At 41.5% G+C, this 19,171-nt stretch overlaps 6 protein-coding genes across 10 annotated transcripts in view; 3 read left to right on the forward strand and 3 right to left on the reverse strand.

The window, feature by feature from the left end:
* LOC127565354 (thymidylate synthase) overlaps positions 1 to 19,171 on the reverse strand; it is a 97,249-nt gene that overhangs the window by 28,383 nt on the left and 49,695 nt on the right. The window lies entirely within an intron of this gene.
* Positions 122 to 1,428, forward strand: LOC127565350 (uncharacterized). Its single transcript, XM_052003407.1, has 2 exons — positions 122 to 502; positions 567 to 1,428. Exons 1-2 carry the CDS (start codon positions 190 to 192, stop codon positions 1,295 to 1,297), a joined length of 1,044 nt encoding a protein of 347 aa, XP_051859367.1. The 5' UTR covers positions 122 to 189; the 3' UTR covers positions 1,298 to 1,428.
* Positions 1,596 to 4,105, forward strand: LOC127565342 (1-acylglycerol-3-phosphate O-acyltransferase Pnpla3-like). 2 transcript variants are annotated; one of them, XM_052003396.1, is made up of 5 exons: positions 1,596 to 2,587; positions 2,672 to 3,024; positions 3,098 to 3,369; positions 3,459 to 3,535; positions 3,638 to 3,777. In XM_052003396.1, exons 1-4 carry the CDS (start codon positions 1,745 to 1,747, stop codon positions 3,503 to 3,505), a joined length of 1,515 nt encoding a protein of 504 aa, XP_051859356.1. In that variant the 5' UTR covers positions 1,596 to 1,744; the 3' UTR covers positions 3,506 to 3,535; positions 3,638 to 3,777. The 2 variants fall into 2 exon arrangements, with proteins under 2 accessions (XP_051859356.1, XP_051859355.1); XM_052003395.1 differs by lacking the exon at positions 3,459 to 3,535 and having other exon boundaries at positions 3,638 to 4,105.
* Positions 5,138 to 13,882, reverse strand: LOC127565334 (chromodomain-helicase-DNA-binding protein 1). Of its 4 annotated transcripts, none has more exons than XM_052003381.1 (7): positions 13,569 to 13,667; positions 11,442 to 12,047; positions 11,261 to 11,379; positions 10,998 to 11,177; positions 6,368 to 10,930; positions 6,174 to 6,287; positions 5,138 to 6,085 (listed from the first exon to the last, which is right to left on the reverse strand). In XM_052003381.1, exons 1-7 carry the CDS (start codon positions 13,626 to 13,628, stop codon positions 5,887 to 5,889), a joined length of 5,841 nt encoding a protein of 1,946 aa, XP_051859341.1. In that variant the 5' UTR covers positions 13,629 to 13,667; the 3' UTR covers positions 5,138 to 5,886. The 4 variants fall into 4 exon arrangements, with proteins under 4 accessions (XP_051859341.1, XP_051859340.1, XP_051859339.1 ...); XM_052003380.1 differs by having other exon boundaries at positions 5,139 to 6,085; positions 6,174 to 6,308; positions 6,368 to 10,927; positions 13,569 to 13,666; XM_052003379.1 differs by having other exon boundaries at positions 5,139 to 6,085; positions 6,174 to 6,308; positions 13,569 to 13,666.
* Positions 14,051 to 16,123, forward strand: LOC127565351 (protein ABHD13). Its single transcript, XM_052003408.1, has 5 exons — positions 14,051 to 14,345; positions 14,407 to 14,648; positions 14,716 to 15,057; positions 15,127 to 15,305; positions 15,615 to 16,123. The coding sequence occupies exons 1-5, from the start codon at positions 14,207 to 14,209 to the stop codon at positions 15,733 to 15,735; spliced, it is 1,023 nt and encodes a 340-aa protein (XP_051859368.1). The 5' UTR covers positions 14,051 to 14,206; the 3' UTR covers positions 15,736 to 16,123.
* Positions 16,118 to 19,152, reverse strand: LOC127565339 (DNA repair and recombination protein RAD54-like). Its single transcript, XM_052003392.1, has 6 exons — positions 18,787 to 19,152; positions 17,434 to 18,736; positions 17,219 to 17,372; positions 16,754 to 17,159; positions 16,529 to 16,692; positions 16,118 to 16,466 (listed from the first exon to the last, which is right to left on the reverse strand). Exons 1-6 carry the CDS (start codon positions 18,874 to 18,876, stop codon positions 16,118 to 16,120), a joined length of 2,466 nt encoding a protein of 821 aa, XP_051859352.1. The 5' UTR covers positions 18,877 to 19,152.

Genomic DNA, 19,171 nt, shown 5'->3' on the forward strand with positions numbered 1-19,171 from the left:
TCTTAGAGATCGACATTAAAATTCAAAACGCTAACGGTTGATTATTTTAAAAAAATCTATCTATCTAATGATAGACCGATAAATCGTGGTGGTGGGTAGATATTTAATCGATACATAGCTTCGGTACGATAAATATGCATTTCTTTATTAAACGCAATACGACATTGTGCTTGTGTTGTATTCTTAAGAATGGCACAAAATGTACCTGTTGTGGGCTCCGAAAACGAGATAGGGTCTCAAATTTCAACGTTCGCAGTTATTGACTTAGAGACGACAAATTTGCCACAATACAATCAAAATCGAGTTAGCATCACCGAGATGTGCATTTATGCTTTCGATTCTGCGATTTTGAAAGATAATCCAACGGAGAGTCTGGAACTACGAGACGATGTGTCACCCGAATTATGCCAGGAGCCACCCCGACCGCCCAGAGTGTTGCACAAATTGAATTTACTCTTCCAACCCTCAATGGCAGTTAATCCAGTAAGTGAGCATATTACTGGTTAGTATCCGCCTCATAAATTAGTTATTCTGATTGTGTTAATGGTATTTACTTAATAATTTAGGATTAAGCAATTATCTGCTGGAACGAGAATCCAAGTTAAACGAAAATGCCGGTCAACTGGTTTTAAGGTTCATTGAGCATTTGCCAGCTCCAGTTTGTTTGATTGCTCACAATGGATGGCACTTTGATTTTCCTATTATAAGGAAGTCTTTTGATAAGCTCAATATACAGTTTCCAGCCTCATTGCGTTGTGTGGACTCTCTTCGCGCCTTTATGGAAATTGACGATAAGCGAAATGAAGATTTATGTATGCGAAAATCAACGACATCCATTGTGGAGCCTGAATCCAAACCGTCTAGTTCCAAAGAAGTTGACTTTGAGGCACGGAATAACAAGACACCAGAGCGTCCAACCTTGCCACGTGACGAAGCTATACGAAAACGCAAGCGTTTAAGCGACGGTTGTGATGATGAAGACATTATTGATCTGACATTAGATTCACCTGTAAAACGTACGCCGCAAAAATTTCGATCTCGACGTCAACTGTTTGAGGGCTTAAAATGTGCCACGACTAAGCGTATTCCACCGCAAGGTTCCTATAGATTGGGTAACTTGTTTTACAAAACCTTTAGTCGTCCAGCTATCGATGCACATCAAGCTGAGGCCGATGTCCAAATGCTCACACAGCTGGTGCAACATTATGGTACTGATTTTTTAGCCTTTGCGGAAGAGCAATCCATTCCATTCAGCGAAGTTATACCACTTGGCGGGACGATTAGGAATAACAAATAACCAAAACATATTATAGGAAATTGCATGTTTATTTTTTATTAATGTGGATAGAATATGACTCTTTGTAAACAAATTTTAAAATTATATATTTTTGTAATGTGTACAAGTGGAATAAATTTTATAAAAATGTTCATATATATTTTATTTTATTTACTTATTAAAAGTGAATGTGATAAGCACATACTTAAGAATCCACTCTCGCAAAATATAATCGCAATTTTAAATGTTACAAATGTATCGATATATGGTAATCGGTTGACCGATGTTTTTGTACAGTCTGAACTGTAATCACATCAGCTGTTCCCAAACAAAGACTCAAAACGATTAACGTTGCGAAAAACAGCAGAGATAAAACGCTAACAGAGATCAAAATACAAATAGTCGTTGTTGTCCAGACTCAGTTTTATTAACGGCGAGTGAAAAAACAATCAAAGAAGTGAACAAATAATGAATCTTTCCTTTGCTGGCTGCGGTTTTTTGGGTATTTATCACGTCGGTGTCGCAGTGTGCTTCAAGAACTATGCACCACATTTATTGTTAGAAAAGATTGGTGGAGCCTCGGCTGGTTCCCTAGCCGCATGTTGTTTGCTCTGTGATCTGCCACTGGGCAGCATGACCTCTGATTTTTTCCGTGTGGTCAATGAAGCACGTCGCCATTCCCTTGGACCGTTCAGTCCATCGTTTAACATACAGACTTGCTTGCTCGAAGGATTACAAAAACATTTGCCTGAAGATGCTCATAAGCGAGTTAATGGACGTCTTCACATATCACTAACCAGTGTTTTTGATGGCCAGAATGTTATCATATCCGAGTTTGAGTCGCGCGAAGAGGTTCTACAGGCGTTACTCTGTGCTTGCTTTATTCCTGGATTCTCGGGTATATTGCCACCTCGATTTCGTGGAGTACGTTACATGGACGGCGCATTTTCTAACAATTTGCCTATATTGGATGAGAATACGATTACAGTCAGTCCATTCTGTGGCGAAAGCGACATTTGTCCGCGGGATCAAAGCTCACAGCTATTTCACTTCAACTGGGCAAACACAAGCATCGAGATCTCACGACAAAATGTCAATCGATTTGTGCGCATTCTTTTTCCGCCACGTCCTGAGTTCCTCTCCAAGTTTTGTCAACAGGGCTTCGATGATGCTCTCCAATTCTTGCACCGCAACAATCTAATAAACTGCCGACGTTGTGTGGCAGTTCAGTCTACATTTGTGGTGTCCGAGACAGTTGCACAACCTCCAGAATTCGATCCAGAGTGCCGGGAATGTAAGCGGCATAGAAAGGTTTGTATAATGCTAATTACAAAAGCAATATTTTATATTGCTGATTGCTATATTTATGACATATGTATTGCAATTGTTGTCTAGGACGCTTTAAGCTCTAATATGCCACAGACCGTGCTGGACGTCATACAAGATTACATTGAACAGGCAAATAAGGGCTTAGCTAACTGGATATTTAAGCATCGCGGAATCAAACTTTTATCGCTGCCAGCTACAGTGCCAATGGACTTCTTACTGGCGACAGTGTATAAAATTACAAGTCTGACCCCGAAATTGACAAAGCAAATGCGTCAACTGGCTAATCAGCTTAATAATGCGATTCAAATGCGTCTATTTAGCAAATTTACGCTATATGATCAGCCACATTTTGATACCACTGGCTTGTTACATTCAAGCCGTTTATATGGACCACGAGTTTCGATACTCGTTGATGAGTGGTTGGTCCAATATTCGCCCGTATTCGGGCATAAAAAATACTCATTAATTGAAAATATTTTCTTTTGCTTGTAGTGGCGCATCTCCATTAAATGTGGATGTTGATAACTTTGAACATGTTCTCAAGATGAGTACGCATAATGACGCTTTATATGCCTACTATTACACGGATAACAGCACCAATCATGTGAAAGTTACCGAAATCTTTGATTTTGATGAAATGACAGAACACGGTGAACTAGCAACCAACTTGCAACTGTATGAGGGCTCTGTAGAAGATCATCCCAATCCACGCCAACCACATTCTCACAATGCTGTCGTCAGTGAATGGAATGGCGTCGAGTCCGGTTAGTATGGTGAACCTGCTATAGGGCATCTATACATCATCCATTTTATCATTCATCATCATCATTATTGACTAACCCATTTCTTACAGTACAAATAATGCCCACAACACCTGAATTGCACGATGTCGCCTTTTAAAGCACTCATAAAAACCATTGCCATTGTCAGGTATTTTAGCATTGTATGCCTTTCATAAAGTCTTGATTTATTTATATTGCGATTATTACATCGATGTACATAATATACAAATGGACCTTTGTTGATTTATAGACTTTTTTATTGATGCTCAATCCCCAAATTCGACCGAATTACCTATGCAAGGAATGGCTCAACTGGCATTTTTTTCCACCGTCAACATCGAACATAACACGACTGGTTTCAATGAACCACAGGCTGAAGCAAATTCGAATACGTCTAACGATTTGTGTATAGAAATTGAATGAGACCCAACATGACACAGACTCAATATCGAATTTGTAATGCAACATTTCCAAAGCGGCTCTTAGCTAAGCGATGAGCCATCTAGCTTTCCGTTAGCTTGTAATACTTATAATCGTAGTACGAAAACGTATGTACCTATGTAATTTATATATTTTATGTAATCTCCATTTGCTACTGCTCGTTGCACATCATTGAAATTTTATATACTCTTGCCTGTTCTAATGTAAAACTTCAAACCGAGACTCATCTATGTTAAATGTCTCCTGAATCGAATAATAAATAAATTAATATATAAAAAAAAATTTAAAAATGCTGCAACTAATTTAGCTTTTTCCTAAAAATCAGCGCGTGGAATTGGAAACAGATATGAAATTTCTGTGAAGGCGACGGTGCTCGTATTGGCTAGAACCAGGAATTTCCGAGCCTACAATTAAGCTGACATTGAGTTATTTTAATTATTAATAATGGGGAAACCGAGGGAAAACCCTACATCAGTAAGATTTTTCTCTGGATTAATTCTAAAAAAGGTAAACAGACCACCATAACGAATATCTTTTATATTGCGATCAATTACAGTTTATATTTGTCACCCAACCTATCCTTTATATAAAAGTATGGCTTTCGTATTTCGTACGACAAAAAAATTGCAGCACTTGAGCAATCGAATAAGGCCTGAAAAAATTCTAAGCAATTGAGAAAGCTAAAGTTGAGTGAGCTCAAGACCCGTTTTCAAAAAAGCAAAACAGTGCGGTGAAATCATTTGCAGCCTTTTTCCTTATAAAACGATTGCTTGAATAACTTCAAAGTTTTACATGAACTATACTTAGGAATTTTAAAGACTATTATTATTGTGTGTAATGCTTTAAACTTGGGTTTGGGCGTGACAAATGTCTAAAATTAACTTGATCTACGTCCAACTTTGTTATGGCTAGGTGTTTATGCAATATATATATGTATATGTTATGTTATGTAAAATACTGGTTTAAACCATATTCCGCAAATTCCATCTAATATTTATTATATCTTAAAATTCACTTAACACTTTTCGAAATTTAAATCTCAACTAAACTTTCACTTACAAAGTATATTTTTGTAATTTATGAGTCAACGGCAATGACACCCAAGTTTAAAACATTTATATTTTAAGATTAAAATAAAAATGGGATATCTACGCACTTACATGAAAAAGCATGAGTCGATGTTAGCAGTCCACGAACCTTATGTATCCTATTTTCCCAATTTTAATTTCATATACCGAAAGTAAGTCTTTGGCCATCCCTTCCGCAAATAAAAATTAAAGGTTGTACATAATGCATTTTATAATTTAATGATATACATACATATTTATAGACTTCAGATACTACAACATATGTTATATATACTTATTTCTACATATTAATATTAGCTAATTTACATACTCGTCTCCCAGGGCTGTAACTCTATATATGGTATATAAAAGTGCTCAAGCACAGACATAGAAACGAATTCTTATATTTTCTTTCATTTAATTTATATTTATTTTTTCTTTGTTTAATATTTAAACATAATCGAATCATTCATTGTTTGCGTTTATTAATTTAGTGAGAATTTGTTGTTATTTTAAAAGCTTTCAAAAGACTTATTAAATTGGCATTCGCCGGTAATTTTCTGTACAGTATAAAAATTGGCATGAACAAAACCTAAAACTACGGTTTATACAAGGGAAATTGTAAAATTACCTACTTTACGTAATTTGTGTTGTTTCGATCTCTTTTGGTTGAGCGCCTGAAACGCCCCCATGAACAAAATATACGGTTTATATATAATTTAAATTTACAGTTCAATTTATAAATAGCTGCTATATATTACTTGCACATATGTTTAGCTATATATGTATTATTATACCTAAACTGTATATGTTTGTTGTTCTGTGTCGTGTTATTTATTGTATCTTGTGTGTATGAGTGTGTGTAAATGTTGCTCATGCATTGTGCCAAGATCGTTACGGAAAGATTAGTAGCGTCTGACACAAGACACCACAGCCAAACTTAAAACTAACCTATATGTCTGTATATACAATTTCTGGCAACAGATGCTCCTCACGTCTGCGTGCGACGTTCATATTCGCTGCGTCTATAATCAGGAGGATAGTCACGAGGCATCACAGGATATGGACGCGGTTCTCCACGATATCCTTGAGGCGGCGGCGGCAGTCCAGGCACCATATTGTTCGGCAAATAATAATTGGGCGGCAGGTAATGGCTTGAGTATGCATGTGGCGGTAGGGCGGAAGGGTATCTATAGTAAGAAAATGAAATCAATTAGCCAAATTAAATGACAACTTCCAAATATTAACTTTGTATTTTCGAAATATGACACTACTTACCTACGCTTGTCAGGCCGTCGCTCACGATCGCGTTCGCGATGATCACGATGATAACCACTACCGGCAGCACTACCACCTCCTCCACTGCGCTGGTACAATGTATCATATCGCTCCCTTTTGTAATCAAAGTTGTAGCTATGTTAAATGGTGGTGAGCTTATTAATTATATAAATTGATATGAACTTTTTACATACCGATCACGAGTATGCCAACGATCCATTTCGGAAGAATAACCTGTTGGCACTGGTTGTTGATCAAAACGCCGACTGCTGCCTATACCCGATGGCGAATTAGGTCCTCCACGTCGAGCACTATTTCCTTCATATCCACTAGGAGCTCCACCACCTGCGCTAACATAGTAATCGTCGCCTCTATGATGTTTTTTGCGCTGATCTTCGTGACTACCGTGCCGCGACGATGTAGCTGCATCCATGTTAAGCCGCTTAAAAGACATAGATTTGAGGTTGTCGCTGATGCCAGTGTTGGTCATGCCCAAGCTGCTGGCTTCAGCATCGTTCTCATCGCGCTTCCTTTTCATTGGCGACTCGTTGGTGAAGCGACGATTTGATTTATCGTCACAGCCAGCACCAGAGTAGCGTGACTCGCGCTCTTTATCTTTGTCCTTTTTCTTTTTTTTACCGCTCTTGTCTCGTTCCTTCTCCTTATCAACAGTGGTACCGTTTTCTGCCCGTGAACGTCTAGAACGTCCACTTTCAGGGCTTATTGAATTTGTTGTATCCTTTGGAGTTTCCGGCTGCGTCTGTTGTTTTAGTGCATGCTTGTAAATCTTAAATAGACGCTTTGCATCCAGCTCTGTGAATTTGGACACAAAATACCACAAATTGCTACGCCATTCCTTCTTCTCCGATTCCCCATAAGGTTGCAAGCATACGTCAATTTGACGTCCAATTTGCAATAGACAGTCGCGTGTCTGCTGCAACTGATCCTGTTGCGACAGGCTGAGATCGGGCTGATCTAAAGCCTTCAAAGCTTTTTTAACCGGTCGCATTTTTTCCTTGCATTCATTGAAGATACTTGGATCTAAATCGCCCAGAACTTCCAAGGCTCGTGGCTCATTATTGGCTGTAAAGTGCATTGGTTTGTTGCCATTATTGTCCGAAGCGCTCGTTTTCTTGCTCCGCGTCTTTGATTTTTTCTTCTTTTGCCCACTGGTATGTTCCGCCGTTGCAGAAGATGCGACTGGGGAGGCAACGAGGCTGGCACCATCTGCTGCGGTTCTGGAACTGTTTTCGCCAGGTAACGTGGAACTGCCATCGTCAATGGTGCCATCTTTACGCTCTGGCGTGCTGACCGCTGTCGTGTTCAAGCTAACGCTTGTTTTCATTTTACGCGGACGACGTTGACGTCTTTGGTCACCTTTAGTCAGTTCCACATTCTTTTTGATGATCTTCAGCAGGTATTCTGCTCTGGATTGCAAGTGCTTGGTTTGCGGCTTACGTGTGTCATTGAGCAGTATTTTTTCACTGAGCTTAAGCGTTGGATCCAGTTTCATCTGTTCCCAGGAACCAATTCCATATTGATAAATTCCACGCAGCAAAGCGGTATCCTCTTCAGTGCCCCAGTCTACATCGAAATTGGGTGAACGGGTTTTTATATTAAATACCCATTGTTGTCGTTCCTGCGCTGAACTGGGCATTAGCTCATTAAGTGGCTGCAACTCCTCCTCGCAAGAAAGCAGGGTTTTGGCATTGAATGAAACGCCTCCCAGTTTGATCGAGTAGGTCGCGCGTGGTCGTCGCTGCTTGTTGCCTTGCTGCTGCAGCTCTTCTTCCTTTACAGTCTTGGTTTCTTCCTCCTTGTGTTCGTTAAGGAACTGTACGCAACGATCGTGCAGCATCTCACCAATACGCTTCAGTTCAGCCAGTGGCTTCTCTTGCAGTTCTGCATCACAGGCAATTGCCTCCAGACGCATCAACGGCGCAGGAAACTTCTTGTAACTGCGAATGAAGCGACGCAGCTCGGCATCACTAAAACCAACAATTTTCTCCTTCATTGCTGGACGACCACGCTTCCGTTGTCTGCTGCCATCTTCGCCGCCACCGCCACTGGCATCTGAACCTAGCTCATAGTCTGAATCGGCAGAATCATCACCCTTGGAGCGTGCGGCACCCTTAGCCAGACCTCGTTTTCCAGCATCGTTTTTATTAGCCGCAGTCGTTTTGCGACGCGGCGGCAGGTACAAGTCCTCCATTTCTTTGGCGCGTTCCTGATCCTCAATAACCTTTCGAAAGCCTTCAGGTATTATATCGTCCCAGTCTTTGCTGTCGTCCTCCTCGTCATTAGCCTGTTGATCTTTACTCGTCGATTCGCTTGGCTCATCCTCTTGAAAAGCAGCGATACTGGCCACCTTGAACGCAGAAAGTAAATCATCACCAGGCATTTCAGGATCTTCGTTGCGAGTCTCAGCACGGCGCAGAATTTCATCAATATCGCAAACAAGCTCTTCCTCATGCTCCTGCTCGTCTTTGAAAAGTTCCTCGGCTCCGAATTTGAGAATGGCTGACAAGTCATCTTTGTTAAACGGATTTGAGTTTGACGAATGACCATTGCCGCTCTTATCAAGAACTGTTCTACCCGTGGTATCCATACGTTGTATTACTAAATGATCAAGGACCATTTTTTGTTTGGCTCGCTCGACAATTTGTTCCTCAACCGATCGGGCAGTTACAAGACGATATATGTTTACTTGATTCTTTTGGCCAATGCGATGGGCACGCGCCTGCGCCTGCAAGTCATTCTGTGGATTCCAATCCGAATCGAATATAATGACTGTATCTGCAGTGGCCAAATTAATACCTAAACCACCTGCACGTGTCGATAGCAGAAAGCAAAAATCCTGACTACCCTCGGCGTTAAAGTGATCCAATGCCTGGCGTCTCATCTCCCCTTTAATACTGCCATCCAAGCGTTGAAATGAAAAGTGGCGTTTCTGCAGATAATCAGCTAGTACGTCAAGCATACGCACCATCTGTGAGAAAATAAGCACTCGATGGCCAGTCTCCTTAAGGCGACACAACAGTTTATCCAACAGCACCAGCTTGCCAGAGCCCTTGAGCAGCATCTGTAGCGCTTCATCCTGCTGCAGACCGAGCAACTCAAACTCTGAGGGTCGTATAAGGGCAGCATGATTGCAGCACTTCTTCAGCTCAATTACAATATTTAGAAAAGTGGAGGTGGATCCGCGTTTTCCCTTGCGCAGGGCATCGAAATTTTTGGTGAGTATCCACTTATAATACTGTTTCTGCAATGATGTCATCTCAACACGTAAAATTTGCTCAACTTTGGCAGGTAACGATTTCTCCACATCTTTCTTTACGCGCCTCAGAATATATGGCTCTAACTGCTGATGCAGACGAGTATACCCCTTGTCCTCGGCATTGCCATGTTGCACCTCAAAGTTTTCCCAAGTATCGAATTTTTCGGGCATTATGAAGTGCAGTAGAGCCCACAATTCCTTTAGTGAGTTTTGCAGTGGTGTTCCCGTAATCAGCAGACGATGATTAGTATCGAACTCCTTGAGTGACTTATAGAGTAGCGAATCATCGTTTTTTAGGCGATGCGCTTCATCCACGAGCAAAGCTGCCCACTGTAGCGTACCCAGAAATTGTTTATCCTTCAAGACTATCTCGTAGGTAGTCAGTATGCAATTGAATTTCAGTCTTTTTGAGCCCTCGAACTGCCACTCATACTGCTGTATTAGCTCACGGGACTTCACATCGCCTAGATACGTAACGACATTCATGTCGGGTGCCCACAGATCGAATTCCCGCTGCCAGGCGGTCATTGTACTAAGCGGAACCACGCACAGAAAAGGACCATATAGATGATGCAGCTTAAAGAGTGCATAAAGAAAACATATTGTTTGTATGGTCTTTCCAAGACCCATTTCATCGGCCAGAATCACCGAATTTTCCTTGCACCACGAGTGCAACAGCCAGTTGAGACCATCCATTTGATAGTCCCGCAATGTTAAACCTTCCACCAGAAACTCCGGTTGCCCCTTGATACGTGAGAACTTCGGGCGATACTTAATCACACGGCAGTGCCGCGATGGCGTACACTTGGAACTTTCTCTGTCGGTAAACTGCTCCACACAGCGTAGCCATTTGCGTAGCACAAGTGTTGCGTCCTCCCATGTGGACTCCGCATATGGTAATGATTGCCATTTGCATAGATACTCTTCGCTGCCATCGTCGGGTTTGGTGCCGCGTGCAATGATGCGATCCACATTGTTGTACGATTTCAACAAATCGTGCTGCAACTCCAACTGACACTCAAAGTAATCGATATCCTCGGGTCCAGCATATCGACGCCAGCAAGCCGTTTCCTCTTCTTTCTTAATGAAATTATCCAGTTTTTTCATACCTTTTGCCTTCATTTCACGCAGCGTAATCTCCGACTCCCAGGTATTGTGTATGTAGCTCCAACCCTTCCATTTAATGAGGTATTGTACCTCAGATTCTGATGAGTCATCAATGCCTTCATTTGGGTCGCAACCGTTTTCCTCAATGGCGTATATAGTTGTCTGATTTCCAGTGCAGGCTTTTTTGCCAACGCGCTGCGCTAAAATGCGTTCGATAGTCTCGCATTTCTCCTCCTCCTCAGCGGCAGCTGCATTTGCCGCCACTTGCGTCTCATCATACTCGAGCTCCAGTAGATCCTCAGAGTCTGTGGCTTCATCCTCAGAAGCCTCTTTGTAACTAACTGCGGCGGCGGTGCGACGCGTGGCACAACTGCTTTTGAAATAGAAAATATCAATAGTCATTTGCGTTTTTGAAACTATTGCAAGTTTTGTTAACCAACCGTTTGCTGGGATCATCATCGTCACTATCCTCTGAGCTGAATGACTTTACGCGCCGGCGCTGCTGCTGTTGTGACTGTTTGGAGCCGCCAGAGCGGGCATTGCACTTCCGCTTTTGTCCGGCAAACGGCGCCTCATCGCTGTCAGCGTCATCGCTTTCATCACTCTCATCAGAGTCCCAGCTGGGTAAGTGAAAAGACACATGATTAAAAAAGGAATTAGAAAGAGTTCAACTAGTTCGAAACTTGGAAAATGAGCAACTCACTTTTGCTTCTTCTTCTTTTTAACAGGCTGAGGGCGTTTTGACTTATCAGCCGAAGCTGGCGGCGCTTTGCGCGGTTGTCGCGTGGATCGCTTAGGTCTGTAATCATCCTCTTCATCCTCCTGCCAGGTTATCGAAATATTTTCTTAATTTTTTCATGAACTGTAAACCGATATCAACTTACGCTGCTGCTACTACTGCTGGAGGACGAGGGCGATGCATTGGCAGAACTTTCACTGGCATCTTCATCGGCACTTGCTTCGCTGCCCGAGGCTGCCTGTGCCTGTAATTGTGCTTGTTGCGGCAAATGCTGCTGCTCATCATCATCCTCATCTTCCTCATCGTCATCATCATCCTCATCCTCATCGGCTGCTTTAGGCAGTGTTGCAGCCGAGGTGCCGGAGGAGCTGCTGCTATTGCTCGTGTGTAATTTACTATTGTTGTTATTTGTTCTGACAGGTTCGCCTCCAACCTCTGCCTCAGAGTCGGAGTCACTGGTACTGGAATCGCCGCTGGAACTCTCGTCCTCATGACCATCCGTAAAGCCATTTGTTGTTGTTTTATTATCCGCTTGAGCGGCCAATGCTGTTGGTGGAAGACTAGCCACCGTTGGTTTGGTAACTGTCGGCTCCGGGGAGCTGCGTCCATCACTTGAATTACCTGAGGAACTGTCCGAATCAGAGTCGGAACCAGAGGAGCCACTGCCACTTCCGCTGCCACTACCACTGGCATCTTCGCGTGTGTCATCTTGTTCGTCTGAGCCTATACTATGCGACGATTCATTGAGTGCCTGGCATAAGATGAATAAGAATGATTATGGGAACAATAATACGAAATTACAATAAGATCGCACATTCTCAAACTAAATAGCAAATAAAAATGATTTTTTAGAAATGTTTACAAGAAATACGGGTAACACAATCTGTGAGTAGACAATAAACATGCTACGAATTTGTTGAAAACTTAAACTCGATCCTATTATTTATATTTAACGGATCCATTCGATTTGACGTGCTTTGATCACGATACAAACGCATCCCCATATAAAATTTAAAATTGTTTAGGTTTAGCCTCTAATCCGGTCCAGAATCGACAATTTCTTTAACTCTGCGATCGGCATTCAATAGTTAGATTAATTCGATAATTCATTCTTTACTTGACATATTTCGGTAAAACTCCATCCTCGCCAGCATTCATGGAGTGCATCTTCTCGCTAATCTTTCAATGCATTGGTTGTCATACTTTTATACAATTAAATTGATTTATTCACAAATCAAATAAGTGAATTGTAAAGGAACACATTTTCTTAAGGCCACATGATCGCCAATGCGTGCCTAATCCTGTCCAGAACTCAATAGAATGCTTAGAATATCTTACTAAGCCGTTATTCCCTCATATTTCAATGAATGGCGCGATCAGAGACGTGAATAAATCGAATGACATACATTCCAGCATTTAACTGAGCTGTATATCGCTGTTACACGGCCAATCCTCTCCAGACATTGCACTTTGAAGGTTTTAAACAAATAATTTCAATGAAAATTGCAATTGCAAATAGTCATCAAATCTTCTCTTGGCACGCAGGCGCAATAAACAGAAAATCGAAAAATTTCACTCCTCATGCAATCCTGGCTAGAAATATCAAGAAATACCTCAAAAATACAAGGTTCTTATAGTTCTACTAGTGATTTCTGGGACAAAACCCACAAAATAGTTGATTCAATGCACCGACTGCAAGGTAAAAATTGTTTAAAACATATTTTTATACAAAAAAATTATGAAAACATAGAAAATTCTTGGTCGGTTGACTTTTGGCGGGCAGAAACCCTTTGGAAATAGGCGAAAATTCCATGGATTTGAGCTCGAGGAAAACTTTGCACCTCGCGAAATATGATTACGTAATCGATGAAAATTTTCTATTGCCACTAGAATTATGAGAAAATTATGCATTTTAGTGCATTTTCGATGCGGCATTCGATGAAAACAAACCGAAATACCCAAATTCAAACGAAAATTACGAAAATGGGTACCCAATCAAATTCCACAAATTTAACACTGTCTGCCACGTTGAAGCTTCGGGCATCGGTTAACGTTGAGAAAACTGTGAAACACCCTTCGAATTAGAATATTTCAGCACTATTAGTGAAGAAGTCGCCTTTTTATAGCGATTCAATCGCGTTGCAAAGTGACGGGAGTCTCAAACGGGGGGGAAGTCACCTCTTGGGTCTTCTCTTTGTGGTGGTGCCTGCCACACCCACGAAATAAGCTTGGAATTCGGATATTACACGTAGTTTCTCAAAATAATACTCACACAATGACTAGAATTCAACTGATTAATATCGCCTTGTTTCGAATGATAGCAAAATTTCATAGTTTTCTTGTTATTTTTTTTCTCTTACACGACGTTCACTGTCACAACTTTTCAAGGCCTACTTACCTGGCTCATTATATTTTCGTGGTAGCACACAGAGTTGCCTTGCAGCGCTCATTAAACATGCAATACACTTGTTAACGGTTTTGGCAAATGTTTATGTTGATCTTTAAAGTGAGTCACTTGTTTTTAAATGCAGTTTTCAACCACACAAAAGATGTTCACGTCGTCTTGGGTCTATTGCAGTAAAAAATACGCCATTTTGTTTTAAGCAGAGTTGTATTTTGGTGAAGCATTATCGAATCTGCTGGGTTGCTAGTACTTATTTATCGATATCATCACTTCGCATCACACCTGTTTCCGATAACATTCAGCTGTTGTTTGGTTTTGAAGGTTGCCAGACTGTCAAAGGCAATGGGAACAGCAACGAGTTGGCAGTTTCGTGATAAATACTCTAACTACATATAAGTTTTCGATCCAAGCAACAATTTCTTTAAATAGATGTGTTTATTACAATTATAAATGCGGGAATAGCAGCATGTAGCGCTTGTTGATACGTACGCACGCACGTATTAAACATGAAAGAAGTGGGCATTGCGCTGCCCAAATCGCGTGGAGTCGGCGTGGGCATTTTGGGCGCATTTCTGCTGTTTTTTATTTTCTACTATTTTTATGGGGGTTACATGACGCTAACGCTTTTTGCAGCGATTCTATTACGTACGTATGCAATGCAATAGAAACGTCTGTTACTAACAGCTTATTACTGTATTACTTTCAGTTATTTTCTACCATGCACAAGACTTGCTCTTGTATCATCCCGACTTGCCAACAAACTCTCGTATTTACATCCCAATACCAACAATGCACAATCTGCCACATCTGACCGTTAGTATTAAGACGCCCGATGACGTGACTCTGCACGCCTTCTGGATCAGCCAGCCGGAAGAGCGTTGCAAGTCAGTGCCCACATTGCTCTATTTTCACGGCAACGCTGGCAATATGGGACATCGAATGCAGAATGTAAACAGAGTGTGAAATAATCATTGGAAATATCCACTAAGATTTAAAATGTATTAAATTTTCGTAGGTTTGGGGAATCTATCATCATCTACATTGCAACATTCTAATGGTTGAGTACCGTGGCTATGGCCTCTCTACTGGAGTGCCTTCCGAACGTGGTTTAGTTACAGATGCACGTGCTGCAATTGATTATTTGCACACTCGCCACGATTTGGATCACTCGCAGCTGATACTCTTTGGCCGTTCGCTGGGCGGTGCTGTTGTAATTGACGTGGCCGCCGACACTGTCTATGGTCAGAAGCTGATGTGCGCCATTGTGGAAAATACGTTCACCAGCATACGTGAAATGGCTGTGGAGCTGGTGCATCCATCTGTGAAATATATACCAAATCTAATGTATAAAAATAAGGTGAGTCATCAAGCAGATTTTGTATCAAATTAATTTTAATTGAATTACAATCTCGCAATACTCTTTCAGTATCATTCACTCAACAAGATAAGCAAGTGCTCGGTACCTTTTCTATTTATATCGGGCCTTGCGGACAACTTAGTGCCACCGCGCATGATGCGTGCCTTGTATACCAAATGTGGTAGCGAACAGAAGCGTATGATTGAACTCCCGGGTGGCTCACACAACGACACCTGGATAGTGGATGGGTAAGTGCTCTCTTTTCTAAAAATAGTAACGCTTCAAATATGTATGTACATAAGCATAAAACATAATTAAGGCTAATTAGATTACATTCCACCTACATAGTTAGAAAATATGAGCCCACTTAAAAATGGACAAAATTAATTGCACAAGGTCAAGCATTTGTATACCTTGGTATGCATGTTAAAGCACTAACTAATTAACATACTACAACTGCTTTGTGCGATTTTTAAGCACTGACTGAAATACATATTTGCTCTAATGACGTTCTTCAATATTCTGATGATCTCTTTTCTCTTATTTTTCATTTAAAGTTACTACCAGAGCATTAGGGGATTTCTCTTCGAGTTGCAACAACAGCCATCGCCATTGCAGAAGCCTCCAGAGAAAAGCAACGTCTGGGTAGAGCTGGAACATAAGATTATTGACGTTTAACTACCATTTATATACAAAAGTGTTCGATTGACTGTGTTAACACTGCGTTGGTATACTATTTATATAAGATAATATATAGATATATGCATATGCATGTCAGCTGTATGCATTAAACAGGTTTTTTATAAATCCAAATTATGCTTTAGGTTAAGCTGTTTTAGGCGCTTGTAGTTGTGTTTATGGAAAGTCAAAATCTGAGTGCTTAGTGCTGCTGTGCTGTGGGTTCCATATTTTAAATGTTAAACTACTTACGTACGTATATACATGTATATTAGGTTAATTGTTAACAAATTAATGAGATAATTAGCTTTAGGTTAGCCTACAACAAAGTCTAAATCAGGTTCCGCAAATGCAAAATACAATAAATTATTTTTAAATTAACCTAAAATCCCATAAAATCCTCATCATTACTCTTATTCGGGTCGAAGTCTTTATCATCCTCATCATCACTAATAATTGATGGCTTCTTGTGTTTGCGGCTTGTCGATGGCTGTTGCTCATCATGTTCCTCTTCCGTTATATTGGGTGCAGTCGATTTGGCCTCTCCCTGGGAACGATGATGGAAGACAAATGAAACACATTTGCTTGCTGTCCATGATTGAGAGAGCACGCTGTCAGGCAGACCACGATTGTTGGAGCAGTGGAACCATTGCGACAAATGCGACGTGCAATCCGTGTTGTCCGGTGGTGGCTGTCTTTGCACATCCTGGAAACAGCGTTTGCATTTCAATCTAGGGGAAATGTACAATCAAATTATAGTTATGAAAGAAAACCAACTCCAAGATTCACTCACTTGTTGTGTGTGTCGGAGAGAACGTTAGCCTCGAAGCTAAACAAATCTTTGAGATCATCGCGCGTAAAGTGCTTTTCCTCTGACTCTTTATTGTCTATAATTGTGCTAGACAAAGATTTCTTATGCGTCTGCCGCTGCAAAATCTTCTCCTCAATGGATCCACTCTACAAGTATATAAATGGAAGACTATAATGTAACTGTCTATTGACAAAAGATCAAACTTACAGCCACCAGCCGATAGATATAACAGGGCTTTTTTTGCCCATCGCGCCACACTCGAGCCATTGCTTGTTCATCGTTGGCTGGATTCCAGTCGGGATCAAACATGAACAATCGATTGGCGCCAATCAAATTTAAACCACAACCGCCGGCCTTGCTGCTGAGCATAAAGAGAAAGCAGTCCGAGCTGGGATCATTGAATCTATCCACCACTTTGGAGCGTTTCTTGATTGTCATGCTACCATCCAGCCGCACATAAGTGTATCGACGTTTTCGCGCCAACTGCTCAAACAGATCCAAGGTCTGCGTGTAGTTTGAGATGAGCACGACCTTGTCATCGCTGTTCGCACGTATCGATGCCAACATAAAGTCCAACAGAACAAACTTGCCACTCAACTCCGGATTAATGTCGCTGCAAAAATTTAATTCGATTATATAAAGTTTCGACTTCGGAAATTCAAAATAGCTTACTTGGGCTTGTAATTTGTGGGCAGCACATTCTGCGAATTCTCGAAACCTTTTTCGCGTGCAACTAGCTTTTCATAGATAAGATCTGGATGATTGCAAAGCTTCTTCAGCGTGGTGATGTCGGCTAGAGCCGTCAACGAAGTTTTCTCATTGCAATCTGCATTATAAGCTAATTAGTAGCGATTTCATTCATCTGCTAACAGTATCAATTTACTTACCCGCCAGATTGCGCCGCACTTGATCAGATTTGAGAAAGTTAGTATAGAGCTGAAGCTGAACTGCTGTTAGCTTCGCACACACGACCATTTCAAACTTGACGGGCAGATATTTGGTTTGAATTTGGTTGGTGCGACGAATGATGCACTGATTGACGAGCCCGATCAGCTCATGTGTCTTCTGTAACGCTCGCTCTCGCTCTGCATCCGAGGAGTCTGCATTCTGACCACGCAATATGGCGTTTTCGAAGTTACGCTTGAAATCCGAGGCTGTGCCCAGCATCTCTGGATTAACAAAGTTGACCAAACTAAAGTATTCGGTTAGATCATTTTGAATAGGCGTGCCGGAGAGAAGAACCCGTCGTTTGGTCTTGAGACCCATCAGAGCTTGGTAGGTGAGATTGTCGCTGTTTTTCAACCGATGCCCTTCATCACAGATGACCATGCCTACCTCGGTCTTGCACAGAATGTGCGCATACAGACGAAATGTCTCATAGCTGATCAAAAGCACTGGAGTTCCACATCTGGTAGCCGTATTCATGGCGAACTGTTCGAGGGCTCGCGTTGTTTCCTCCTTGGAGCCTCCCTCCATGGCCAAACAATGCATGCGACCGTGCAGCCACTTTGTAAACTCCTTCTCCCAGTTTTTGACCAGCGATGAAGGGGACACCACAATGGCCTTTGATATGGTGGGCTTGCAGTCTTCACTTTGACGAAGCAGCGTCCAGGTGAGTGTGACGCACTGCAGCGTCTTACCCAGACCCATTTCATCGGCCATAATGCAGCCATTAAAGTTTCCCCGTTTTCCCTCCACACACTCGTACATGAAACGCACTCCCTCGCGTTGATGTGGACGCAAAACGTTGCTAAGTATGGGATCGACCACAACGTGGACTAGAAGTTTACTTGCATCCATTGACATCCGCTCGTGCTCCGTATATATGGGTGGGGTGTAGAGTACCAGGGCATTGCAAGCTTGTGGATCGTGTAGTGCTCGTCGCACAATGGATCGACGAACGCCCAGGGAACGATTGCCACCATAGTCAGGCACGTAGTTGGCAATGGGCACCTTAAACTTGCGTGCCAGCACCTTGGCAATAGCCTGTTCATATTCGCTGTTGGCCGTGAAGCGTATTGGCAGCGGTAGCTCAACGACAACAACGTTGGTTGCATCGCGCAAAGCACTCTGCCGCTTCTCCAGTTCCTGTTGACATGCACGTTTGTTTTTCTTGAGCAATGGGGGCGTAAATGAATCCTTTGCTTTGATTCGCACTCCTATCCTTTGACTGGGTGCTAGGCTGCGCCTCTGTTATCAAAAGAGTCATTATTTGTTTAAATGTTGAAAGATATTCTTACCATTTTAAAAAATTTGAATATATTGGCCTTTAAAAGTGCGGCAAAATCAGCTGTTCCTAAGACGTTTTCCAGCACCGTCAACATCTGCATACGCTGGTTACACCGTTTAAGTTTAGCTATGCCAGAATGACACTTTCAAACTTTTCATCAGAATAGAAAAGAAAAAAACATTAAATCAATTTCATACAACTTTTGGTTTTCGGCATTGTTTTACACGTTCTCAAAATAAATTATATATTTATTAAATAAAGTTTTTGATATCCTTTATTATTCATGTTCTCATGGGAGTGTGGCAAGTAATAGTGTAATCATGCCTAATATAGTGTAGTCATGAAAGTGTTGCATTTGGTATATTTTGTTGGGTTTAAAAAGTATATCTTTAAAT

This window comes from Drosophila albomicans, chromosome 2L, assembly GCF_009650485.2.
Source record: "Drosophila albomicans strain 15112-1751.03 chromosome 2L, ASM965048v2, whole genome shotgun sequence".
In the NCBI taxonomy this organism is placed as follows: Eukaryota; Metazoa; Arthropoda; class Insecta; order Diptera; family Drosophilidae; genus Drosophila; species Drosophila albomicans.

What these genes read in the sequence shown, in the direction of transcription:
- LOC127565334 (XM_052003379.1), bottom strand. Translation starts at nt 13,628, where the DNA reads ATGAAATTTTGCTATCATTCGAAACAAGGCGATATTAATCAGTTGAAT. An exon ending in AGTTGAATTCTAGTCATTGT is followed by an intron (nt 12,048 to 13,568) that starts GTGAGTATTATT and finishes ATCTTATGCCAG; the next exon opens with GCACTCAATGAATCGTCGCA. An exon ending in CGTTGGCATACTCGTGATCG is followed by an intron (nt 6,309 to 6,367) that starts GTATGTAAAAAG and finishes CATTTAACATAG; the next exon opens with CTACAACTTTGATTACAAAA.
- LOC127565342 (XM_052003395.1), top strand. Translation starts at nt 1,745, where the DNA reads ATGAATCTTTCCTTTGCTGGCTGCGGTTTTTTGGGTATTTATCACGTC. An exon ending in TCGATACTCGTTGATGAGTG is followed by an intron (nt 3,025 to 3,097) that starts GTTGGTCCAATA and finishes TTTTGCTTGTAG; the next exon opens with TGGCGCATCTCCATTAAATG. An exon ending in ATGGAATGGCGTCGAGTCCG is followed by an intron (nt 3,370 to 3,637) that starts GTTAGTATGGTG and finishes GTTGATTTATAG; the next exon opens with ACTTTTTTATTGATGCTCAA.
- LOC127565351 (XM_052003408.1), top strand. Translation starts at nt 14,207, where the DNA reads ATGAAAGAAGTGGGCATTGCGCTGCCCAAATCGCGTGGAGTCGGCGTG. An exon ending in TTTTGCAGCGATTCTATTAC is followed by an intron (nt 14,346 to 14,406) that starts GTACGTATGCAA and finishes TATTACTTTCAG; the next exon opens with TTATTTTCTACCATGCACAA. An exon ending in GACACCTGGATAGTGGATGG is followed by an intron (nt 15,306 to 15,614) that starts GTAAGTGCTCTC and finishes TTTCATTTAAAG; the next exon opens with TTACTACCAGAGCATTAGGG.
- LOC127565339 (XM_052003392.1), bottom strand. Translation starts at nt 18,876, where the DNA reads ATGCAGATGTTGACGGTGCTGGAAAACGTCTTAGGAACAGCTGATTTT. An exon ending in AGTGCGGCGCAATCTGGCGG is followed by an intron (nt 17,373 to 17,433) that starts GTAAGTAAATTG and finishes CTTATAATGCAG; the next exon opens with ATTGCAATGAGAAAACTTCG. An exon ending in ATATCTATCGGCTGGTGGCT is followed by an intron (nt 16,693 to 16,753) that starts GTAAGTTTGATC and finishes ATATACTTGTAG; the next exon opens with AGTGGATCCATTGAGGAGAA.
- LOC127565350 (XM_052003407.1), top strand. Translation starts at nt 190, where the DNA reads ATGGCACAAAATGTACCTGTTGTGGGCTCCGAAAACGAGATAGGGTCT. An exon ending in AGTAAGTGAGCATATTACTG is followed by an intron (nt 503 to 566) that starts GTTAGTATCCGC and finishes TTAATAATTTAG; the next exon opens with GATTAAGCAATTATCTGCTG.